At 45.3% G+C, this 18,738-nt stretch overlaps 1 protein-coding gene across 2 annotated transcripts; it reads left to right on the top strand.

Annotated features, from left to right (window-relative positions):
* The first annotated feature begins 7,619 nt into the window (after nucleotides 1-7,619).
* AEN (apoptosis enhancing nuclease) lies at nucleotides 7,620-17,965 on the top strand. 2 transcript variants are annotated; one of them, XR_013390650.1, is made up of 4 exons: nucleotides 7,620-7,732; nucleotides 11,594-12,302; nucleotides 14,228-14,490; nucleotides 16,099-16,216. XR_013390650.1 is itself a non-coding variant. In XM_077918903.1 (4 exons), the coding sequence occupies exons 2-4, from the start codon at nucleotides 11,595-11,597 to the stop codon at nucleotides 17,709-17,711; spliced, it is 1,113 nt and encodes a 370-aa protein (XP_077775029.1). In that variant the 5' UTR covers nucleotides 7,621-7,732; nucleotide 11,594; the 3' UTR covers nucleotides 17,712-17,965. The 2 variants fall into 2 exon arrangements, 1 of the variants encoding a protein (XP_077775029.1); XM_077918903.1 differs by lacking the exon at nucleotides 14,228-14,490 and adding an exon at nucleotides 17,508-17,965 and having other exon boundaries at nucleotides 7,621-7,732; nucleotides 16,099-16,299.
* Nucleotides 17,966-18,738: the final 773 nt, after the last annotated feature.

The following is an 18,738-nucleotide window of genomic DNA, read 5'->3' as shown; positions in this document are numbered from 1 at the left end:
GAGCAGCCAGCAATTTAATTATCTTTAACTATATGAATATATCTAAAGAGCTTTAGATTTTGTTTTGTTTTTTTGCTGGTTTTAAAGCATGTGTTCTATTTTGTTGTAAATTACTTTGAGCTATTCTTGTTTAAAAAAAACTAATGTGTTTACTAAATTACATGCACATCCACACACACAAATATAGATTCATCTACACAGCACAAGCAACCAAGGCCTTACTTTCAATTCTCAGAGAGAGAAATACAAGAGTTATCATGCATCTCCCAGCCTCCTCCTTTTCCAGAAGCACATCCACCTTCCCTGGTCTATCTGTGATCTCTTCCCCTCTCTCCGTCTCAACCCCACTTGTCTGAGCAGAGAGGAGAAAGCAATCTGATATCGCTCCTCACCGTCTTTTGCAACTGCCCTGCCTCCTATCATCCCCACTGCCAAAGAAACCAGCAGGTGTCTGGTCCGTATTAGAAATCTTATTTGCACAAGAGGAAAAGTGCAAATTAACATCTCTCCTCTTCTCCACGCTGGACTTCCAGGGGGTTGGGGGACAGAGGGAGGACACAGGTTGAGAATTTTGGCACAATGGAAAGCTTCCAAAATTAATGAGGAGTGACCAGGTGGGAGGGGAAGAGACAACAGGCAGCAGAAAAGAAGATGCTGTTGCAGCTAAGAACCATTTCATTTGTGACCTTAGCTAGCTCTCTTAAATAATAATAGAACGAATGATGAAGGAGGCGATGGTTTGCCATAAGGAAGGGCTGTAGCTCCATAGGAGAGTAAATGCTTTGAATGCAGATGGTGCTGTGTTCCGTACCAATCATCTCCCAGTAGGAATGGGACAAACTTCTCTGCCTGGAACCCTGGAAAGCCACTGCCGATGGGTGCAAGAGGGGGTGGAGTCATTCTGAGAAGAGGTAGAGCTGAGAAGAGAGGCGGAGCCTGAGAGGAGTGGCTAGGGGTACAACTTGAAAGCTTGCTGGACTGCACCCAGCCCACAAGCTGCCTGTGTTATGGGCTACATGTGGCTCCATCTGGCATGCAGGCCAACAATTCCCTACCCTGGTGCAGGAAAGAATGAGCTACATAGACTAGTGGACTGACTCTGCACAAGGCAAAAGTCCTATGTTTTTAACACGCTGTTGATGATGCTGCCTGGTTGTTGCTCACCTGTGATGGGGACTTTTTGGTGGCAGCTCCCCATTTGTGGAATGCTCCCCGTGGTGAGGTGCATCCATTTCCCTTAATACTAACATTCAGGAGAAATTTTAAAACATCCCTGCTTGTTGGCAGAGATAGACTGTCCCTGGCCAACTTTTTAGTTGTGAGAATATGTGACTTGTTTGCATTTTAAAAATAATTTAAAATGCATTCACTTATGGGTTTTTTGGGGGTGGGTTTTTTGTTGTTGTTATTGTCCTGGGCTCTCTCTTCTGGGAAGAAGGAGGGGGTGGAAATTTAAGGGAATTAAAAATCTTCTTCTTCTTTGGAGATCACACATAGCCAAGTAAGATTGTCTTCCATAAATAAGGTTTTAACAATGAGTCCGTAAGTGACTGTGGAGGCCAATTCTGCATCTACACGTCCTTCCATAGTGGGGAAATTAGTTTCCGGGCATCAGTTGATCACAGTGTGGATTTGCCAAGTGTGCTTTCCTCTTAGCACATTTCTCCCTTGCGTCCTGAGTTCGAGTGTCTTCAAAGCCCATGACACCTTTGGTAAAGGTTGTTCTCCAGTTGGAGCGCTCTCAGGCAAGTGTTTCCCAATTGTTGGTGTTTATACTACATTTTTAAAAATTTGCCTTGAGACAGTCTTTGAACCTCTTTTGTTGACCACCAGCATTACGCTTTCCATTTTTAAGTTTGGAATAGAGTAGTTGCTTTGGAAAACGATACTCAGACAGAAGCCTCCCTTTTCAGACAAGAAATCTGTATTCTGAAATTGCCCCCCCCCCCCCAAAAAAAACCCCTCCTCTGGTGAGAAATAGATGAAACACAAAATAATAGATTTCCCTGAGCCTGAATCCATAGACCAGCAGTCCTTAGCTTGAGGGGGTACAGGAAGCGAGGGGGATCAGAGGCAGCGAGTTGTTGTCTAACTTGAAAGTTGGATCTTCTCAGCATCGAGACAGACATGTCCTGTGCAGGGCAAGATGGGGAACAGCAAGCCATCAGACTAATTTGCCGGGGTTCTTCCCTTTGAAGAGCTGGCGGAAGCCATCCGTCAGACTATCCTGCCTCTGTCCCCCGCTAGCCAAGCCACAGGGCAGGGGCGTTGGCTTTAATGCAAAGTCTGTGCATGTGGCCTGGAGCATCCAGAAACTGCCCTCTGCTGGGGGACCGAGAAGGCAGGAAGAGACAGGAAGAGCTCACGCACCATCGCAACCAATTTCCAACCCTTCTGATGCAGACAGAGCTGCTAATGAAAAGCCCTTCCAGAGAGGGAGAGCATGCTGTGTGCTGAAACCATGTGCTCAGGAGTTTGAGCAAACACACAGATTCTGTTAAAGGGCCAAGAAGACACTGCTGTTGTTAGTTAAAGCTATTCCCTGCCCCCCTTTTCTTTTCATTCCTAGTTAAGGTTGGGGAAAGAGCTGTAGCTCCCTGATATAGCATCACCACTTGCACGCAGAACATCCTGGATTCAGTCCCAAGCACATCCAGGTAGAGCTGGGAAAGAGCTTATGTTTTTACTGGCCCTGCTCTTATATGTCTTCATTAGCAAACCCAGTACAGTGGTACCTCGGGTTACAGACGCTTCATGTTACAGACGCTTCAGGTTACAGACTCCACTAACCCAGAAATTGTACCTCGGGTTAAGAAATTTGCTTCAGGATGAGAACAGAAATTGCGCGGCAGCGGGAGGCCCCATTAGCTAAAGTGGTACCTCAGGTTAAGAACAGTTTCAGGTTAAGAATGGACCTCCAGAACGAATTAAGTTCTTAACCCGAGGTACCACTGTATGAGGAATTTAAGGAGGTGACGTTCTTCCCAACACTGTTGAGTTTCATGCCTGGAAAAACTTTCCCTCTTTAATTCCTTGCACATCAGGCTGCTCTTAAGAACAGCAGGAGCTTTTCCTAGAAAAACAAGTTGTTGACTGTAGTTGTGGGAAATGCAGGGCCACCCCCCCCCCCAACTTGTGTATTTTGCATTGACACAATAATAATGCATTAGCAATGGGTTTATACTGGAGCTTCTGTGCTGCATTCCAGTTTATTAGTTGTTCTGGGATTCTCCCCCAAGCCTGCCCACCCCTCATTTAGGGAGGGTGGGAGAGGGAGGATTAATTTGCGAACAAATTGTTCAGATATTGCAAATACATTGTTGGCAACTGTTTTGTTTTCTGTTTTTACTTATTGGATTCTCCCAGAATCCATATTAAAGGGTTGAATGCAGGATGGCATTGGGGGGGGGGGGGAGAGCATGCATGAGCAACAATTATCCCACAACAAGTTCATCTTGGATCCCCCACTGACTCTCTGCAGAACAACAGTAAATGCAGCAAAGGCTCTTAAAGCTACAGCTCTTTACACACTTCTTTGGGAGTAAGTCCCATTAAACAAAGGGACACGGGTAGTGCTGTGGGTTAAGCCACAGAGCCTAGGACTTGCCAATCAGAAGGTTGGCGGTTCAAATCCCCGCGACGGGGTGAGCTCCCGTTGCTCGGCCCCTGCTCCTGCCAACCTAGCAGTTCGAAAGCACGTCAAAGTGCAAGTAGATAAATAGGTACCGCTCCGGCGGGAAGGTAAAGGGCGTTTCTGTGTGCTGCTCTCGTTCGCCAGAAGCGGCTTAGTCATGCTGGCCACATGACCCGGAAGCTGTATGCCAGCTCCCTCGGCCAATAAAGCGAGATGAGCGCCGCAACCCCAGAGTCGGCCATGACTGGACCTAATGGTCAGGGGTCCCTTTACCCATTAAACAAAGTGGGTCTTTTCTTACCGAGTAAACATGTCTAGGATTGCCCTGTTAAACTACTGTTATTAAATATTTGCAATTTACTTCTGAATATACCCAATAGGGGTGGGTGTAAACATTGAAAATAACACACACATCAGCCTGAATGTGCACATACATGAACAACCTTGCCCTCAAAGTCTAAAATGGCAGAAGTGGACTTACAGCACTTTTATCTTAGTTTACAGATAGAAAAGGGTTAGTCTCATGAAATATTTTCGGCAAGTTTTCCACTCTTCTGACATTGCACCCTGTCCCAGGGCCACTATTCATTTGTTTATATCTAAATACCATTGTTTTCCTCCCCATTTTAATCCTCACAACAACCTGTGAGGTAGGTTAGGCTGAGAGACAGTGGCTGGCCCAAGGTCACCCAGTGAGCTTCACAGCTGAGTGGTGATCCCTTGTCTCCCTGGTAATATTCCTACATTAACACAGGATGTGCTTTGCGTATTCAGGCAAACCACTTCCACAAAGGAAAAGGTGTGAGTCACCCTGAGTTATTATTGCATGCATGAGCATTTCGTTTTTGTTAATAATTTTTATTGTTTTGCTTTACGTACCTCCATAGAAAGTTTCCATCCAAAGTTCAAACTAAGACTAAAAATGAATACATAAAAATACATAATAACTAAATATCTTTCCCTCCACCAATTACCCATGATTATTACTCTGAATTATCAAACCTAGGCACTCTATAGTCTTTTGAGTTGACTTCCGTCCACCACCTCAATTTGAGTCATTCTTTTCTTTCCTTAACTGCCTTCTTTATATGTTTTTCATTTCTTGGTATTAACTTATTTAATTATGATAACTGTTTTGTCTTTTGCAAAAATTAATCAAAGCATAGTGAAGGTTTTATTTGAGAACAATGTTTTTCTAGGTGATTTTTATAACACTCCCAGTCCTTACTGAACCTTTGGCTTGTTCTTTTCCTAATTATTTCTGTCATTTTAGCCAGCTCCATGTATTCAAATAACTTTCTTTGCCACTCTTCCTTTGTTGGAATCTCTTCCCCCTTCCATTTTTTGGCAATAAGTATTCTTGCTGCTGTAGAGGCATATAAAAATATCCTTATAGCTTGGGGTATCTGATGATAGTAAACCCAAGAGAAATGCTTCAGCTTTTTGACGAAAGTTTGTTTGAACTTTTTTTTTCAATTCTTCATAAATACTATCCCAAAAGTTTCTAACTTTCTTACATCCCCACCACATATGTAACATTGTCCCTTCTACCTGCTTACACCTCCAACATGTATTTGAGTTTGTTTTGTACAACTTTGCTAGTTTACTAGGTGTTAAATACCACCTGTAAAACATATTCATAATACTTTCGTTTAGTATGTAGCACGCCATAAATTTTAAATCTCTGATCCACAAATTTTCCCATGCGTCCATCTGTATCATATGCCCAAAATCTTTTGCCCATTTAATCATGACTTCTTTTACCTCTTCAACTTTTACTTCCCAATCAAGTACTGTAATAATCTATACATTTTGGATAACACTTTGCTTCTATTTTGTATTAATTATTTTTCTAGTTTTGAATTTTCTGTTGTGAATCCATTTTCCTTATCTAATTTAAAGGTTTCATTCAATTGATAATATTGCAGCTAGTCTGTCACATAATGCTAAATTTCTTCAAATTTCTTTAACTTCAATTAATTTGCCTCCTCTTCCAATAATTCTTTGTATGTTGCCCAATTCTTTTCCACATTTTTTTTCTTTACTGAAATGGCTTCTAATGGTGAAAGCCACCAGGGGTTTTCCTGTATGTATTTAGCCCATACTGCGTATAGTGCTTTCCTTATTATATGGTTCAAAAAGCCCCAGTGAACCTCCACCTTTCCATAGCATAAATAGGTGCAGCACCCAAATCTGTTGCCCCATCCTTCCAAATCAAATAGTTCCGTATTTTGCAGAACTAACCATTCTTTTAACCAGCATAGACATGATGCCTCATAATAGATCTTCAATCTGGCAGGGCAAAACCTCCTCTTTCTTTAATGTCTATAAGTAACTTATGTTTTGTTCTTTTGCCAGATGTAGTTTGATAAGTCTCTCTTCCATTCTTTGAAGCAACCTGCCCCGCCTATCACTAGGATCGCCTGAAATAGGAACAATATTTTGGGCAGCACATTCCTTTTTATTGTGGAGATTCTCCCCCAAAATGAGAGCTTCAATCTGTCCCATTTTAATATTTCTCTTTTAATCTCTTTCCATGTCCTTATGTAATTATCATTGTCTAAATTTATGTCTTTTGCAGGCATGCACGTGCATTTTGCTATATGAAAGACTGTCAACTTTTAAAAGCATTTAAACAGCCATGCTGCTTATAGTAGTGCGACACTGAGAAATGCAACTAGTTAAGGTCACAGCCACACCATAGGGCTTCTCCGAAAGAATCCTGGGAAGTGTAGTTTAACCCTCACAGAGTTATTATTCATAGCACCTGTAACGAAATCTGGTTCTGCAGATTCTTTGGGGAACACCATGGTGTGAATGTGAGCATCTTGAGGCATGCCGTTGAAACAAGTTTAAGTTGCTTCATTTCTATGCATAAGGCTTCTGTTAAGACACAGGAGCAGGACCGGCAAAAGTGTTGACAACCTTATTTGAGTGAGCACATACACTCTCTGGGAAGCCTTGAACCATCAGTTTCCCCGTACACTCATATGCCGTGAAACATACACGTGTGCAGTTGTCACGTGGGACAATCTATACTTGGGTGTTCTGCACGCCTAGTGCCTAAGCACAAAGTGCCACTAGTGTAAGAACTTTTGTTACATCGAAAATAAGCCCAGCGTTCCCTGAAAACTTTTTGCATGCAAATGGAAATATGGAACGTCTGAATCCAACCGATGGGGGGTAGTTTATCCTGAGCCAGTTCTTAAGAAAGGGAATAATGCCGGGAGAAAGCTGCAAGGCTAAATACACGAGAGACGCGGGTGGAACTGTGGACGCGGGTGGCGCTGTGGGTTAAACCACAGAGCCTAGGACTTGCCGATCAGAAGGTCAGCGGTTCGAATCCCCGCGACAGGGTGAGCTCCCGTTGCTCAGTCCCTGCTCCTGCCAGCCTAGCAGTTTGAAAGCACATCAAAGTGCAAGAGGATAAATAGGTACCGCTCCAGCGGGGAGGTAAATGGCATTTCCGTGCGCTGCTCTGGTTCGCCAGGCCACATGACCCATGTGGCCAATAAAGCGAGATGAGCGCCGCAACCCCAGAGTCGGCCACGACTGGACCTAGTGGTCAGGGGTCCCTTTACCTTTACCTCCCTATTGCACTTAGTGGGGTTTACTTCCAAGTAAACCAGGGCAAGCTTGGGATGCACTGCTAGAATCCTATGCACAATTTTCATGGTGACTAGCAGCCCGATCTTCTCCACCTTTGCTCAGAGAAGTCCTATGGGTCCTACTCCCAGGATTGCAACCGTAAACTCCCATTAGACTCAGAGAGCTTTCCGACAAAGAGGAAAGAAATAAAGATTACAATCAGGCTGCCCTGTACATAATTACGCGGGGGTTAAAATCCAGCCTCTTAAAACTGGACGCAAGCGGCATCCGACTTGAAGGGCGACTTCCTTGCTCGCGGACAGCGAGGCGCCAGCCAGCAGCCATCCCAAGCCCCGCCCATTTATGCAGATAGCCTCTCCACCGTCTTGGCTAAGGCAGCCAATCAGAGGTAGGGGGCGCGTCCGAAGCGCAGGACTTGCCCGGGCATGCGAGAGTCGCCAGATCAGCCTTTGCTTCCGGGAGCGACACGTGGGGATCGGGCTTGCTTAGGTAAGGGGGAAATCGGCAAAAGGGTGGGGCGGGACACATCCTTAAAAGTTGGGGGTCGAGGAAGTAACTGAAGGCAAGTGAAAAAGTGGGGCTTTAGGAGGCCTTGGGAAGTTCCCAGGCCCCGTGAGGGGGTATTATAAAAGATGGTCCGCATACCTATTTTGGATTCCCCATTATCTATTTTTAGAAGGGGGAATAATTTAAGTGAAACTGGGCTAAATCGGAGTGGGACTTGTAGATTTCATAAGCTGTTTTTTAGCTGAGTAGTGGTCTGATTGAACTTTTTCCTTTTTCGGGCCTTGATAACAGGGTTTGTTGCTCTTTTAAGTTTTCAAAATGTTACATTTATTTTTTCTTCCTTTGGGCTGATTTTAATTGTGAGTTGCCTTGGACGGGTATTTGCCCATAAAGCAGCCTAAAATGGTTAAAGTAAATAAATAAAACTCCCCCCCACCCCATCCCACCTCACCATATGGGAAGGAGGAAAGTTGGGGGGGGGCATGTAGTTCCTTATGCTGTCCTTATTTGTTTATTTATTCAATTTGTATACAATCCTTCACCCGAAGATCACAGGGCTGCTCACAAGGTAAAAATACAAAATGAGACCACACAATTCAAAATAAAACAATAACCCCCCCCCTCCTCCTCACAGTAGCCAACCAGATACTAATAAGAGGAAGCTGCCTTACTGATAATAGGAAGCAGGTTCATCTAGTATTGTCTGCACTGACTGGCAGCAGGAATTCAGCATCACATAATCAAGCTTACAGGTTCATCGATGCAAAAAATCTGCTCCTGGTCCCCCTGCTCCCTAGCATTCTTTTTTCAGCCATTTTAAAGGGCTGGGCAGAAATGCTTCCTGATATACTTCAGATTACTTAGGGATATGGGACGTGGGTGGCGCTGTGGGTTAAACCACAGAGCCTAGGGCTTGCCAATCAGAAGGTTGGCAGTTTGAATCCCTGCGATGGGGTGAGCTCCCGTTGCTTGGTCCCTGCTCCTTCCAACCTAGCAGTTTGAAAGCACGCCAAAGTGCAAGTAGATAAATAGGTACTGCTCTGGCAGGAAGGTAAACGGCGTTTCCGTGCTCAGCTCCGGTTCGCCAGAAGTGGCTTAGTCTTGCTGGCCACATGACCCGGAAGCTGTACGCCGGTTCCCTCGGCCAATAAAGCGAGATGAGCGCCGCAACCCCAGAGTCGATCACGACTGGACGTAATGGTCAGGGGTCCCTTTACCTTTTTACTTAGGGATATAGCAGTAGATTCCCATCTACCTGTTTCGCACCCCAGCCTAGGGAAGTAACATTGTCAATTATCTTCCAAAAGCAGGGGCTGTCTTGTGGTGGCCTCAGAGTTATGTAATGCTCTCCTGTGGATAGTTCTTCTTTGGCCTCTCTCTGTAGGCACGTGAAGATTGCACACACATACCCTCATAAGGCACTGAAAGCTAGGTTCTGTTTGTTAACATTTGTTACTCATATGTAGCTTTAATTTATTGTTTTATAGTGTTTATAAATGGGTTTATTTTATGTTACAATATGAACACATTGTTGTTGAAAGGTGGACCAGATACCTTTCATGGGATCATAAGACCAGAAATATTTTTAAAATAAATAGAACAATACAATAAAGTTTACTTACTATCTACATTGATCAGGATTGTCGCCGTTTTTAAGCTAAAGACCCAACATCAATTTAAATCATTTTCTTTTTCCTCTTTTTTTTTTTGCCTTTTATTGGCTTTGCTTTTTAAGATTATAAACCTGAGAGCAGAGCTTCCACCACCCAGCAATTGTAGGCACTTTGTAAGTAAGAAATAAATAAATATATAGAAGAATTATGTTTTTAAAAAATCTCAGATGAGGTTTGGGGCAACTGAGGCAGGAAAAATAAACCGACCTTTCGGAAAGGATAGGGTTCAATATATTTCTGAATGATTAAAATGAGCCGGCAAGACCACTACCACCCCTTGCAGGGATTACCAGAGGTCATTGGCATGATCAAGACCATACTAGAACCCTGTGGTCCTTCTGCTGTTGTACTGGCACAACTGCCATCACCCCCAACCATTGGCTAGCTCATTGGGGCTGTTGGGAACTGTAGTACAGCCAAGATCTGGAGAGCCACAGGTACCTCATCCCTCGCCTAGGACAATCTTACCAGCCTTGGTCAGCATGTCCAGGGAGTGATGTGAATTGTCTGGGGAGGAGTCCTTGGGTGAAGGCATTCTTTCCAAATGTCTTTTGCTGGACAACCTGAAAACTTTCCCTCAGGGTGGATTTGATTTAAATCAAATCGATTTAAATCACAATTTAAATCACTAGTCAGTAAGACATGGTTTAAATCAGTAAGACTCAATTTAAATCATTTTTTTATTTTTTACAGAAAGACTCATTCTTGCTGGTAATATTCTTAATATGTACAACCAGATGAAGGTTTCATTTTTGGAATAATAAATTTTTGAGAGTCTTTTTTACAGTTATATCAAAAATTACTGATTTGGTTACACTATTAGAAATACATTGACAGATAATTTTGAAATTATTGTGAGATTTAATAAGTTGACTGTTTATATTTAGGCAACTTTTCTGCTGTACTTTATTGGCAGGAGAAAAAATAATCATTAATAGCAATTTAAATGTAGTTAAATTTAGTTAACCAAAACAATAACATTATAGCATATGTATCCATGTTTGTTAACTGATGTGGTTAAACAATTTTTTTAAAAAAAACCTTAGAGTTTTAGCACACATGAAAAACAAATCCTTGTTTCCTGATGAATAGCCTTTCGACTATAATGAAACTTAAATAGAAAACTATCTTTAGAAATACTTTTCTTCCAAAAGCATTTTATTTTTAAAATCTAATCTAAATTTTTAAAATCCAATTAAGAAAAAATCTTTGATTTTTATCCACCCTGCTTTCCCTGTTCCTGAGTGGAGAGGCGGGATATCACCATCCCACAAGGAGATAGCGCCTTATTTGCTCTCCCCACCATGCCCCTCTCTGTCTTCTCGTGTTTGGGTCAGCCTTTCCACCCAACCTCCCATTCCCTAAGTCTCCCACATCATCTTCTTCTTCTTTTAAATAACTTTTAATTCAAAATTAAAACAAAACATATTATCCAGAAACATATTATCCTTATTCCCCCCCCCCCATTTTTCCTCCCTCCCCCCACAGAACCCACCCCCCACCCCCGACTTCCCTCAGTTCCAGTCTTTGATTTCTCTAAAAATGCTGTTTTCTGCATGTTACACAGTTGTAAAAAGGTAAAGGTAAAGGTACCCCTGCCCATCAGGGCCAGTCGTGTCCGGCTCTAGGGTTGTGCGCCCATCTCACTTAAGAGGCCAGGGGCCAGCGCTGTCCGGAGACACTTCCGGGTCACGTGGCCAGCGTGACAAAGCTACATCTGGCGAGCCAGCGCAGCCCACGGAAACGCCGTTTACCTTCCCGCTAGAAAGCGGTCCCTATTTATCTACTTGCACCCGGGGGTGCTTTCAAACTGCTAGGTTGGCAGGCGCTGGGACCGAGCAACGGGAGCACACCCCGCCGCGGGGATTCAAACCGCCGACCTTTCGATCGGCAAGTCCTAGGCACTGAGGCTTTTACCCACAGCGCCATAGATCCTCAAACTATATAGCTGATTATTATCAATAAAAAGTTTGTGAATGTTTATGCAAAACCAGCTAAGGAGTCCAGTTCGCTTTGTTGCGTCTTCAAATACTTTGTAAAGGGTCCCCATTTAATCTTTAAAGTCACAGTTATCCTTGTCCCGTAGCTTGTATGTCAGTTTTGCCAGTTCTGCATAGTCCATCAATTTTTCTTGCCATGATTCTTTAGTTGGGGTTTCTTCTTTCGTCAGGATGCCGTCTACCACCAGCTGCTCGCCAGGTGGGATAACTCCGGCGCAAGCGGTCCAGGTGGGTAACTTGGGGATGGATGATGAGCAGGACCTTGGGTGCCTCTGCCCTAAATGGGGTCCGGGTCACGACAAAGGTTCCCGGGATGCCGAAACCTCCAGCCAGAAAAAAAAGAAGAGCCGCCGATACCAGCGGTTTATGGCGCGGAGGGCAGTGGAGCAGAGAGGACTGCAGGGAAAGCCCCTGCCGACGACTTCAGGCAGCTCAGAAATGGGTGGTGCGCTGAGATCCTTGCCCTGTGAAGCCAGCCCTTGCGGCCAGTTGTTCCAGGAGGATGTAGCAGGGGCTCCTAGGGAACCTTGCCTGCTCTGTCCGGTTGCACCAGGCGCTTCAGTGAACCCAGTCAGGTGGCCGACATCTTCCCAAAGTCTCAAGGATCAAGTAGCCTCCCCTGGCGGGAAGGGCGCCGGTTCCTTATCCCGTGCGACGCCCAGGAAATGTGTGGCGCTTGACTGCGAAATGGTGGGCACGGGCCCCGCTGGGAGGACCAGCGAGTTGGCGCGGTGCACAGTCGTGAACTACGACGGGGACGTCATCTACGACAAATACGTCCGGCCGGAGCTCCCGATTGTCGACTACAGGACTCGGTGGAGCGGGATCACCCGGCGACACATGGAAAAGGCCACTCCTTTTAAGGTTGCACGGAGCGAGGTAAGCAAAGGAGGGAGAAGAGGGGTTGAGGATTGGAATCCATGCAACTGGAGAATTAGATGCTTGCTGCAGAATTAGTGTGGTCTAGTGGCGAGAGGGTCAGACTAGGACCCAGGAGATGGCAGTCAAATCCATGAAATTCCATGAAGGCTGCTGCTGCTGCTTTTTTGACAAAAATTGCAAACTGATGTGGAAAATGCAGAGAACTGAACTTCCAAGATTTGAAAAATGAGAAACTAAGAATCAGTGTGGTATAGTGGTTAGAGTGTTGGACTAAGACCTAGGAAGCCAGGGGTTAAATCCCTGCTTGGCTGTGAAGTTCACTGGGTGATCTTGGACCAGTCACTGCCCCTCAGCCTAATTTACCTCACAGGGTTGTTGTAGGGATTAAATGAGATATTAATAATAATAATTTATTGTTTATACCCCGCCCATCTGGCTGGGTTTCCCCAGACACTCTGGGTGGCTCCCAATAGAATATTATTATTAATAATAAAAAAGTGAACATCAAACATTAAAAACTTCCCTTAAACAGGGCTGCCTTCAGATGTCTTCTAAAAGTCTGATAGTTGTTTATTTCTTTGACATCTGATGGGAGGGTGTTCTGCAGGGCGGGAGCCACTACCGAGAAGGCCCTCTGCCTGGTTCCCTGCAACCTCACTTCTCGCAGGGAGGGAACTGCCAAAATGCCCTCGGAGCTGGACCTCAGTGTCCGGGCTGAATGATGGGGGTGGAGACGCTCCTTCAAGTATACTGGGCCGAGGAGGGAACCATGTATGCCAGCTTGAGCTCCTTGGAGGAAACAGGGAGATATAAATGCAACTAAATAAATAATGTTATCGCTACTAATAAGCACCTGTATTCCTTAGATACTGCACTGTACATTTAAGAAGAAGGAACGATCATGTCCGCCAGCTTGCAGTAGCCTAGAAGGATTCGGAAAAGCACAAGCCGGTTTTAGGAACATAGGAAGCTGCTGAAAAATGAGTCAGACCGTCGGTCCATCTAGCTCAGTATTGTTTGCACTGGTTGTCAGAGGGTTTCAGGCAAGGGGCATTTCCAGCCCTACCTGGAGCTGCAGGCACCTTCTGTGTGCACCCTTAAACTGTAGTTCCTGGACTCTTTAAACATTGGTATGATACTGCTTTCAATGTCTCGTGCAGGTGGGGCCCATCTCCCACTTCATCCCTTATTCCCAACATGCACACACCTGCACCTGACGTTCAAGAGACCCTCCAAAATGACATGGGGTGTTTGGGCCGGGACTCCAGTTTGTGATCTGCAATAATCTTGTGGGCTCTTGCCCAATCGCACCTTTTGCAACTACTTCAAACCTTCGGTTTCCCCGCAACACTGACACCTCTGGATTTTTTTGTCGCTCACCCTAATTTGGCTCCACTTCTCTTGGCACTCAGCACCTGAGTTTGCTATTAAAGAAAGTGATACATTTTAACCTTCCTACTTTATTGCGTCCTTCAAAATTACAATCGAGAAAATTTAAAAGCTCGTAATGCTCCCCTCACCCTTGTCGCTCGTTCTTTGAAGGCTAATGGTGCCTAGGTTAATTAGTACATCTTTACCAGTTCGTTTCAAGTCTCTGAATACAAGCCTTTTAATGTTGCATTTGATTGGCTTACCACATTTCACAGGGGTCGGTTCCAGGTGAATAATTGCTGGCTACCTGTCTGTTGCAAAATGCTCTGTTCTCTTGTCTCCATTCCTGGGTTTGTATTTGCTGGCTGAACTTATCCACTTCCTTTCTGTTGATGTTTTAACACGTGCCCCCCCCCCCCGGTGTGCTATGGCTGGGCATGCCACTATCAGAAGATCAGGGTTTAATTTTTTTTATAGTTGTGTCCCATTGATAAAACCCAACAGCATTGCTAATGGGTTGTGGTATACCTTGTGCTTTGTAATTTGCACAGATTTTGAGTCCAAAAGGTTTTGCGCTTTTTGTACAGAGCCATCGGGAATACAGTCATACCTTGGAAGTCAAACAGCTTAGTTCCCGAACGTTTTGGCTCCCGAATGTCGCAAACCCAGAAGTGAGTGTTCCGGTTTGCAAACTATTTTTGGAAGCCGAATGGATGACGGGGCTTCCTGCAGCCAACCAGAAGCCGTGCTTTGGTTTTTGAACATTTTGGAAGTCTTAACGGACTTCTGGAATGGATTTTGTTCGCCTTCCAAGGTTAGTGTGATGGTTCTAGGGGTTGCTTGTGTGTAAATCAACGCCACCCTTGGCTGGTTGCCTTAGTGAACCCTTTCTGTCTGGACAGCCACGCGCCCGTGGCTGTCTCAATCGCTGGGAGAATCCGTTAGTGGGCGTTTCTTGAACTTCTTCCAGCAAAGAAGCTCTTTGACGCCTAGTCTCCGCCTACTTTCTCTGCGCGGAAGCCTTCTGCGCAGGGAGGGTGTGGGCATCAGAGGACCCATGCTCTCCCCGCTGGTCCCCGGCGAGGAGTCTTGGAGCCACCTCGCCGATTCCCCCATCTGCCCCCCTTCTCCACTGGTGCTACGCTGATTTCCTTCCCCAGAAGACGTGCTGCTTCTCTCCCTCCCGGGACGCTCTTCGGAATCCCTCTGGAGCCCTCCCTCTCCCTCTGGCTCCGATGGCAGTTCCCTGACAGTTAGGGTATTATGATATCATCCTTTATTAATCGCCTTCTAAAACAACGTTTCAACGTGCTTTATGTGTAAGATAAATGAAAACAGAAAAATGAAAAGTCCGTTGGAAAGTTTGGTTCCTTCCAGAAAGTGCAGATAGGGGGTGCCTTTTAGTATCTCAACAGGAATGCTCTTCCACAGAATAGGAACCTTCCCCTTGTGTATAGCTGTACAGATTTTCATATTATTGTTATTTTTACATTTATAGCCCACCTTTCCTCCAAGGAGCTTAAGGGAGTGTACATAGTTCTCCCTGCCATTTCATCCTCCCAGTAACTCTGTGAGGCAGGTTACGTTGAGAGGGAGTGACTGACCTAAGGTCATACTCACTGACCCATCATGGCTGAGCGGGGATTTGAACCCTGGTCTCCCAGGTCCTAGTCCATCACTCTCACCGTTACACCATACTGGATCTCTTTATTTTTTCTGTCAGTTTGTATTGTCATAGTCTCACTATCACAATTCGCTTTGTAGCGGGTGTTCAGACCCCCATAGGAAATGGGCCAGGATGAAGAATTTAATGGCTCTCATATCCACAGGAGAAAAATCAATAGATAGGTTTGTTGTACTTTTGATACAAGCTTCTTTTTACAGTACAGTGCTACCTCAGGTAACATACACTTCAGGTTACAGACTCCGCTAACCCAGAAATACTACCTCAGGTTAAGAACTTTGCTTCAGGATGAGAACAGAAATCTTGCAATGGTGGCGCAGCGGCAGCAGGAGGCCCCATTAGCTAAAGTGGGGCTTCAGGTTAAGAACAGTTTCAGGTTAAGAACAGACCTCCGGAATGAATTAAGTACTTAACCTGAGGTACCACTGTATTTATTCTTCTTTTCACATAGAAATCTTCAAATCGGATCTCTTCTCCTAGACCTAGTCCCAGGCTAAAGAATCCCATTCAGCCTCTGCCCCAGACCCACTAACTGCTGTAGCTCACAAATCCCCAGGATTCCAAGCAAATATCCCCTCAAATCCAGTCACGCTACATAACATGGTTTGAAACACTTTTAAAATATTTCTGACCCACTTATGTTCAGTCCTTTAAAAACGCAGGGCACGGCCTATCCTCGCCATCTTCCTAAGGCCCTCTATGGCGGCAGGTAGCTAAACGGCCTCTTAATTCTCGCAGATCCTACAGATCGTGAGGGACAAGATAGTGGTGGGGCATGCCATCCACAACGACTTCCGAGCCTTGAAATATTTTCACCCCCATGCCTGGACACGGGACACGAGTCGGAGCCCCCTGCTGAGGAAGAAGATGGGGCTCCCTATGAAAGCCAGCGTCTCTCTCAAGAGCCTGGCTAGTGAGCTGCTACACAAGAATATTCAGGTAATTTAAGGAGATGCCTTCCTCTCTCAGATCCAGATCCAAGTACTCTTGGAGGGAACTCTATTTTTGAGATCCATTTCAGTCGGGCTTTAGGTCCAGTTTTGGCACAGAAACTGCTTTGATTGACCTGTATGATGACTCCTGTCAGGAGAGAGACAGGGAAAACATGTCTCTGTTAATTCTCTTTAACCTCTTGGCAGCATTCTGTGCCATCAGCCACGGTTTCCTCCTGGAGCGGCTGTCTGAATTGGGGTGGGCAGCAGTGCTTTGCAGTGCCTCTTGACCAACCTTGGTGGTCATCTCCAGGGGGGTCATGCTTGGGTCCTGTGGAACCTGCCTTCAATGTGGGGTTCCTCAGGGTTCGATCTTATCCCCTAATTATCTTACTGTGGAATGCTCTCCCCAGGGAGATGCACCTGGACCCTTCATTGCATATTTTTAAGTGCCAGACAAAAATCATTCCTCTTCTCCCAGGCGTTTGGATAATCGAACAATCCATGGCTTTTTAAACTGGGGGCAGGGTATTATTTTGTTTGTCACTATGTTATGTATTTTTATATTTATAAACCTCCGTGTTGGTCCTCTGATGAACGGCGGGAAAGAAATTATTAAATAAATTAACTTGTTAGGCAACCCTGATAGGATTCAGAGATAGAGTTGTACTGCCGTTGAGCACAAAGGTTCATTTCCACTATCATGGGTTATCTTCCTATATACATAAAAAGGCAAGGCTGTCATCATGCAGTCCCCTGTTGGAGGATTTGTAGTGCTGCATCACAGTCCTGGATTTGCACGAAGACAGGGCAAAGGAGGCGAGCAAAGGAGAAGTCGGGTTTGGAGATGTTTGAACAACATCATAGGTTTAAGTAAAGCAGGGGTGGAGGGACACTGAGGGGCTGTGAGGATGTGGTGGAGGGGTTGAAGGAGCTGGGAGGATATTGGGGATGTTGGATGAAGTGGTAAATGGAGGGATTGAGGTTGGCGGGGTGAGCAGGGATGAGAACCCCAGTAGTAGAATTCAGTGCTATTGGACTGGCTATGATGTACTTCTTAAATAGGAAAACTTAGGATTGTTCACTGCAAATATATACTTTATAAGAAGTTGGTAGGAGTGGTTGGCTTTGGTCAATGCTGCTAGATGGCACATCTTGAGGACTAGAATCTTACACACAGTTTGGTTGTTGTTTTTCTCCTTTCCCATCTGTTAGGTTAGCCGAAATGGACATTCATCAGTAGAAGATGCTCAGACGTCTATGGAGCTTTACAGATTGGTGGAGGTACAATGGGAACAGACACTGGCCAGTAGCCTCCCGCCAAGCCTTCCAAACAGCCCTCCAGATAGCAGCTGGGAGAGTGTTTGCTACATGGATGACCAGTATTGGCCCAAGGACTTTGACGCAGGCTGCACATGAAGGTGCAAACTCTAGAACAGCTTTCCCCAACCTGGTGCCTTCAGGTGATCTTAACTCTATCACGACTAGTGGTGAGGGACAATGGGAGTTGTGGTTCAAAAGATCTGGAAGGCACCAGGGGCAGGGATGGTGCTCTAGAATGTGTACTCTGGACTGTCACTTGAGGAGTGAGGAGGTCATGATTCTGAACCTAATGTAGCAACTTTATTTATTGCCAAATTGCACAACCCAAGAATACACAATTCTACTGGTGATGAGAGGACTTCTGTGTTCTTCATTTGATCGAAAGGGGCTTTCTTTAGGATTCTTCTTCTGAAGTAAGAAAAGGGGAAATCTTCCAAAAAGATAAACTGCCTATACTGGCCCTTTAGTTTGTTTTGACCATAGAGAAGAGGTTGACCCTAGATGATGATGGTGATAATTTATTATTTATACCCCACCCATCTGGCTGGGTTTCCCCAGCCACTCTGGGCAGCTCCCAACAGAATATTAAAAACATGATAAAACATCTAACATTAAAAACTTAGCATCTGATGGGAGGGCACCACTACTGAGAAGGCCCTCTTCTGCCTGGTTCCCTGAAACTTCGCTTCTCACAGTGAGGGAACTGCCAGAAGGCCCTCGGAGCTGGACCTCAGTGTCTGGGCTGAACAATGTGGGTGGAGACACTCCTTCAGGTATACTGGGCTGAGGCTGTTGAGGGCTTTAAAGGTCAGCACCAACCCTTTGAATTGTGCTCAGAAACGTACTAGGAGCCAATATGGGTGTTATGTGGTTTCAACGGCCGCTTCCAGTCACCAGTCTAGCTTCTGCATTCTGGATTAGTTGTAGTTTCTGGGTCACCTTCAAAGGTAGCCCCACATAGAGCACATTGCAGTAGTCCAAGCAGGATATAACTAGAGCATGCACCACTCTGGCGAGACAGTCCACGGGCAGGTAGGGTCTCAGCCTGCGTACCAGATGGAGCTGGTAGATTGCTGCCCTGGACAGAATTGACCTGCGCCTCCATGGACAGCTGCGAGTCCAA

Source organism: Podarcis muralis, chromosome 14 (assembly GCF_964188315.1).
Source record: "Podarcis muralis chromosome 14, rPodMur119.hap1.1, whole genome shotgun sequence".
NCBI lineage: Eukaryota > Metazoa > Chordata > Lepidosauria > Squamata > Lacertidae > Podarcis > Podarcis muralis.
Note: the sequence above shows the minus strand (reverse complement) of the source record. Positions and strands in the feature narration are given on the sequence as shown.

Bases quoted from the DNA above. Each gene is read 5' to 3' on its own strand.
- AEN (XM_077918903.1), top strand. From the start codon at position 11,595: ATGCCGTCTACCACCAGCTGCTCGCCAGGTGGGATAACTCCGGCGCAA. The intron at 12,303-16,098 runs GTAAGCAAAGGA...TAATTCTCGCAG, and splicing joins TTAAGGTTGCACGGAGCGAG to ATCCTACAGATCGTGAGGGA. The intron at 16,300-17,507 runs GTAATTTAAGGA...CCCATCTGTTAG, and splicing joins TGCTACACAAGAATATTCAG to GTTAGCCGAAATGGACATTC.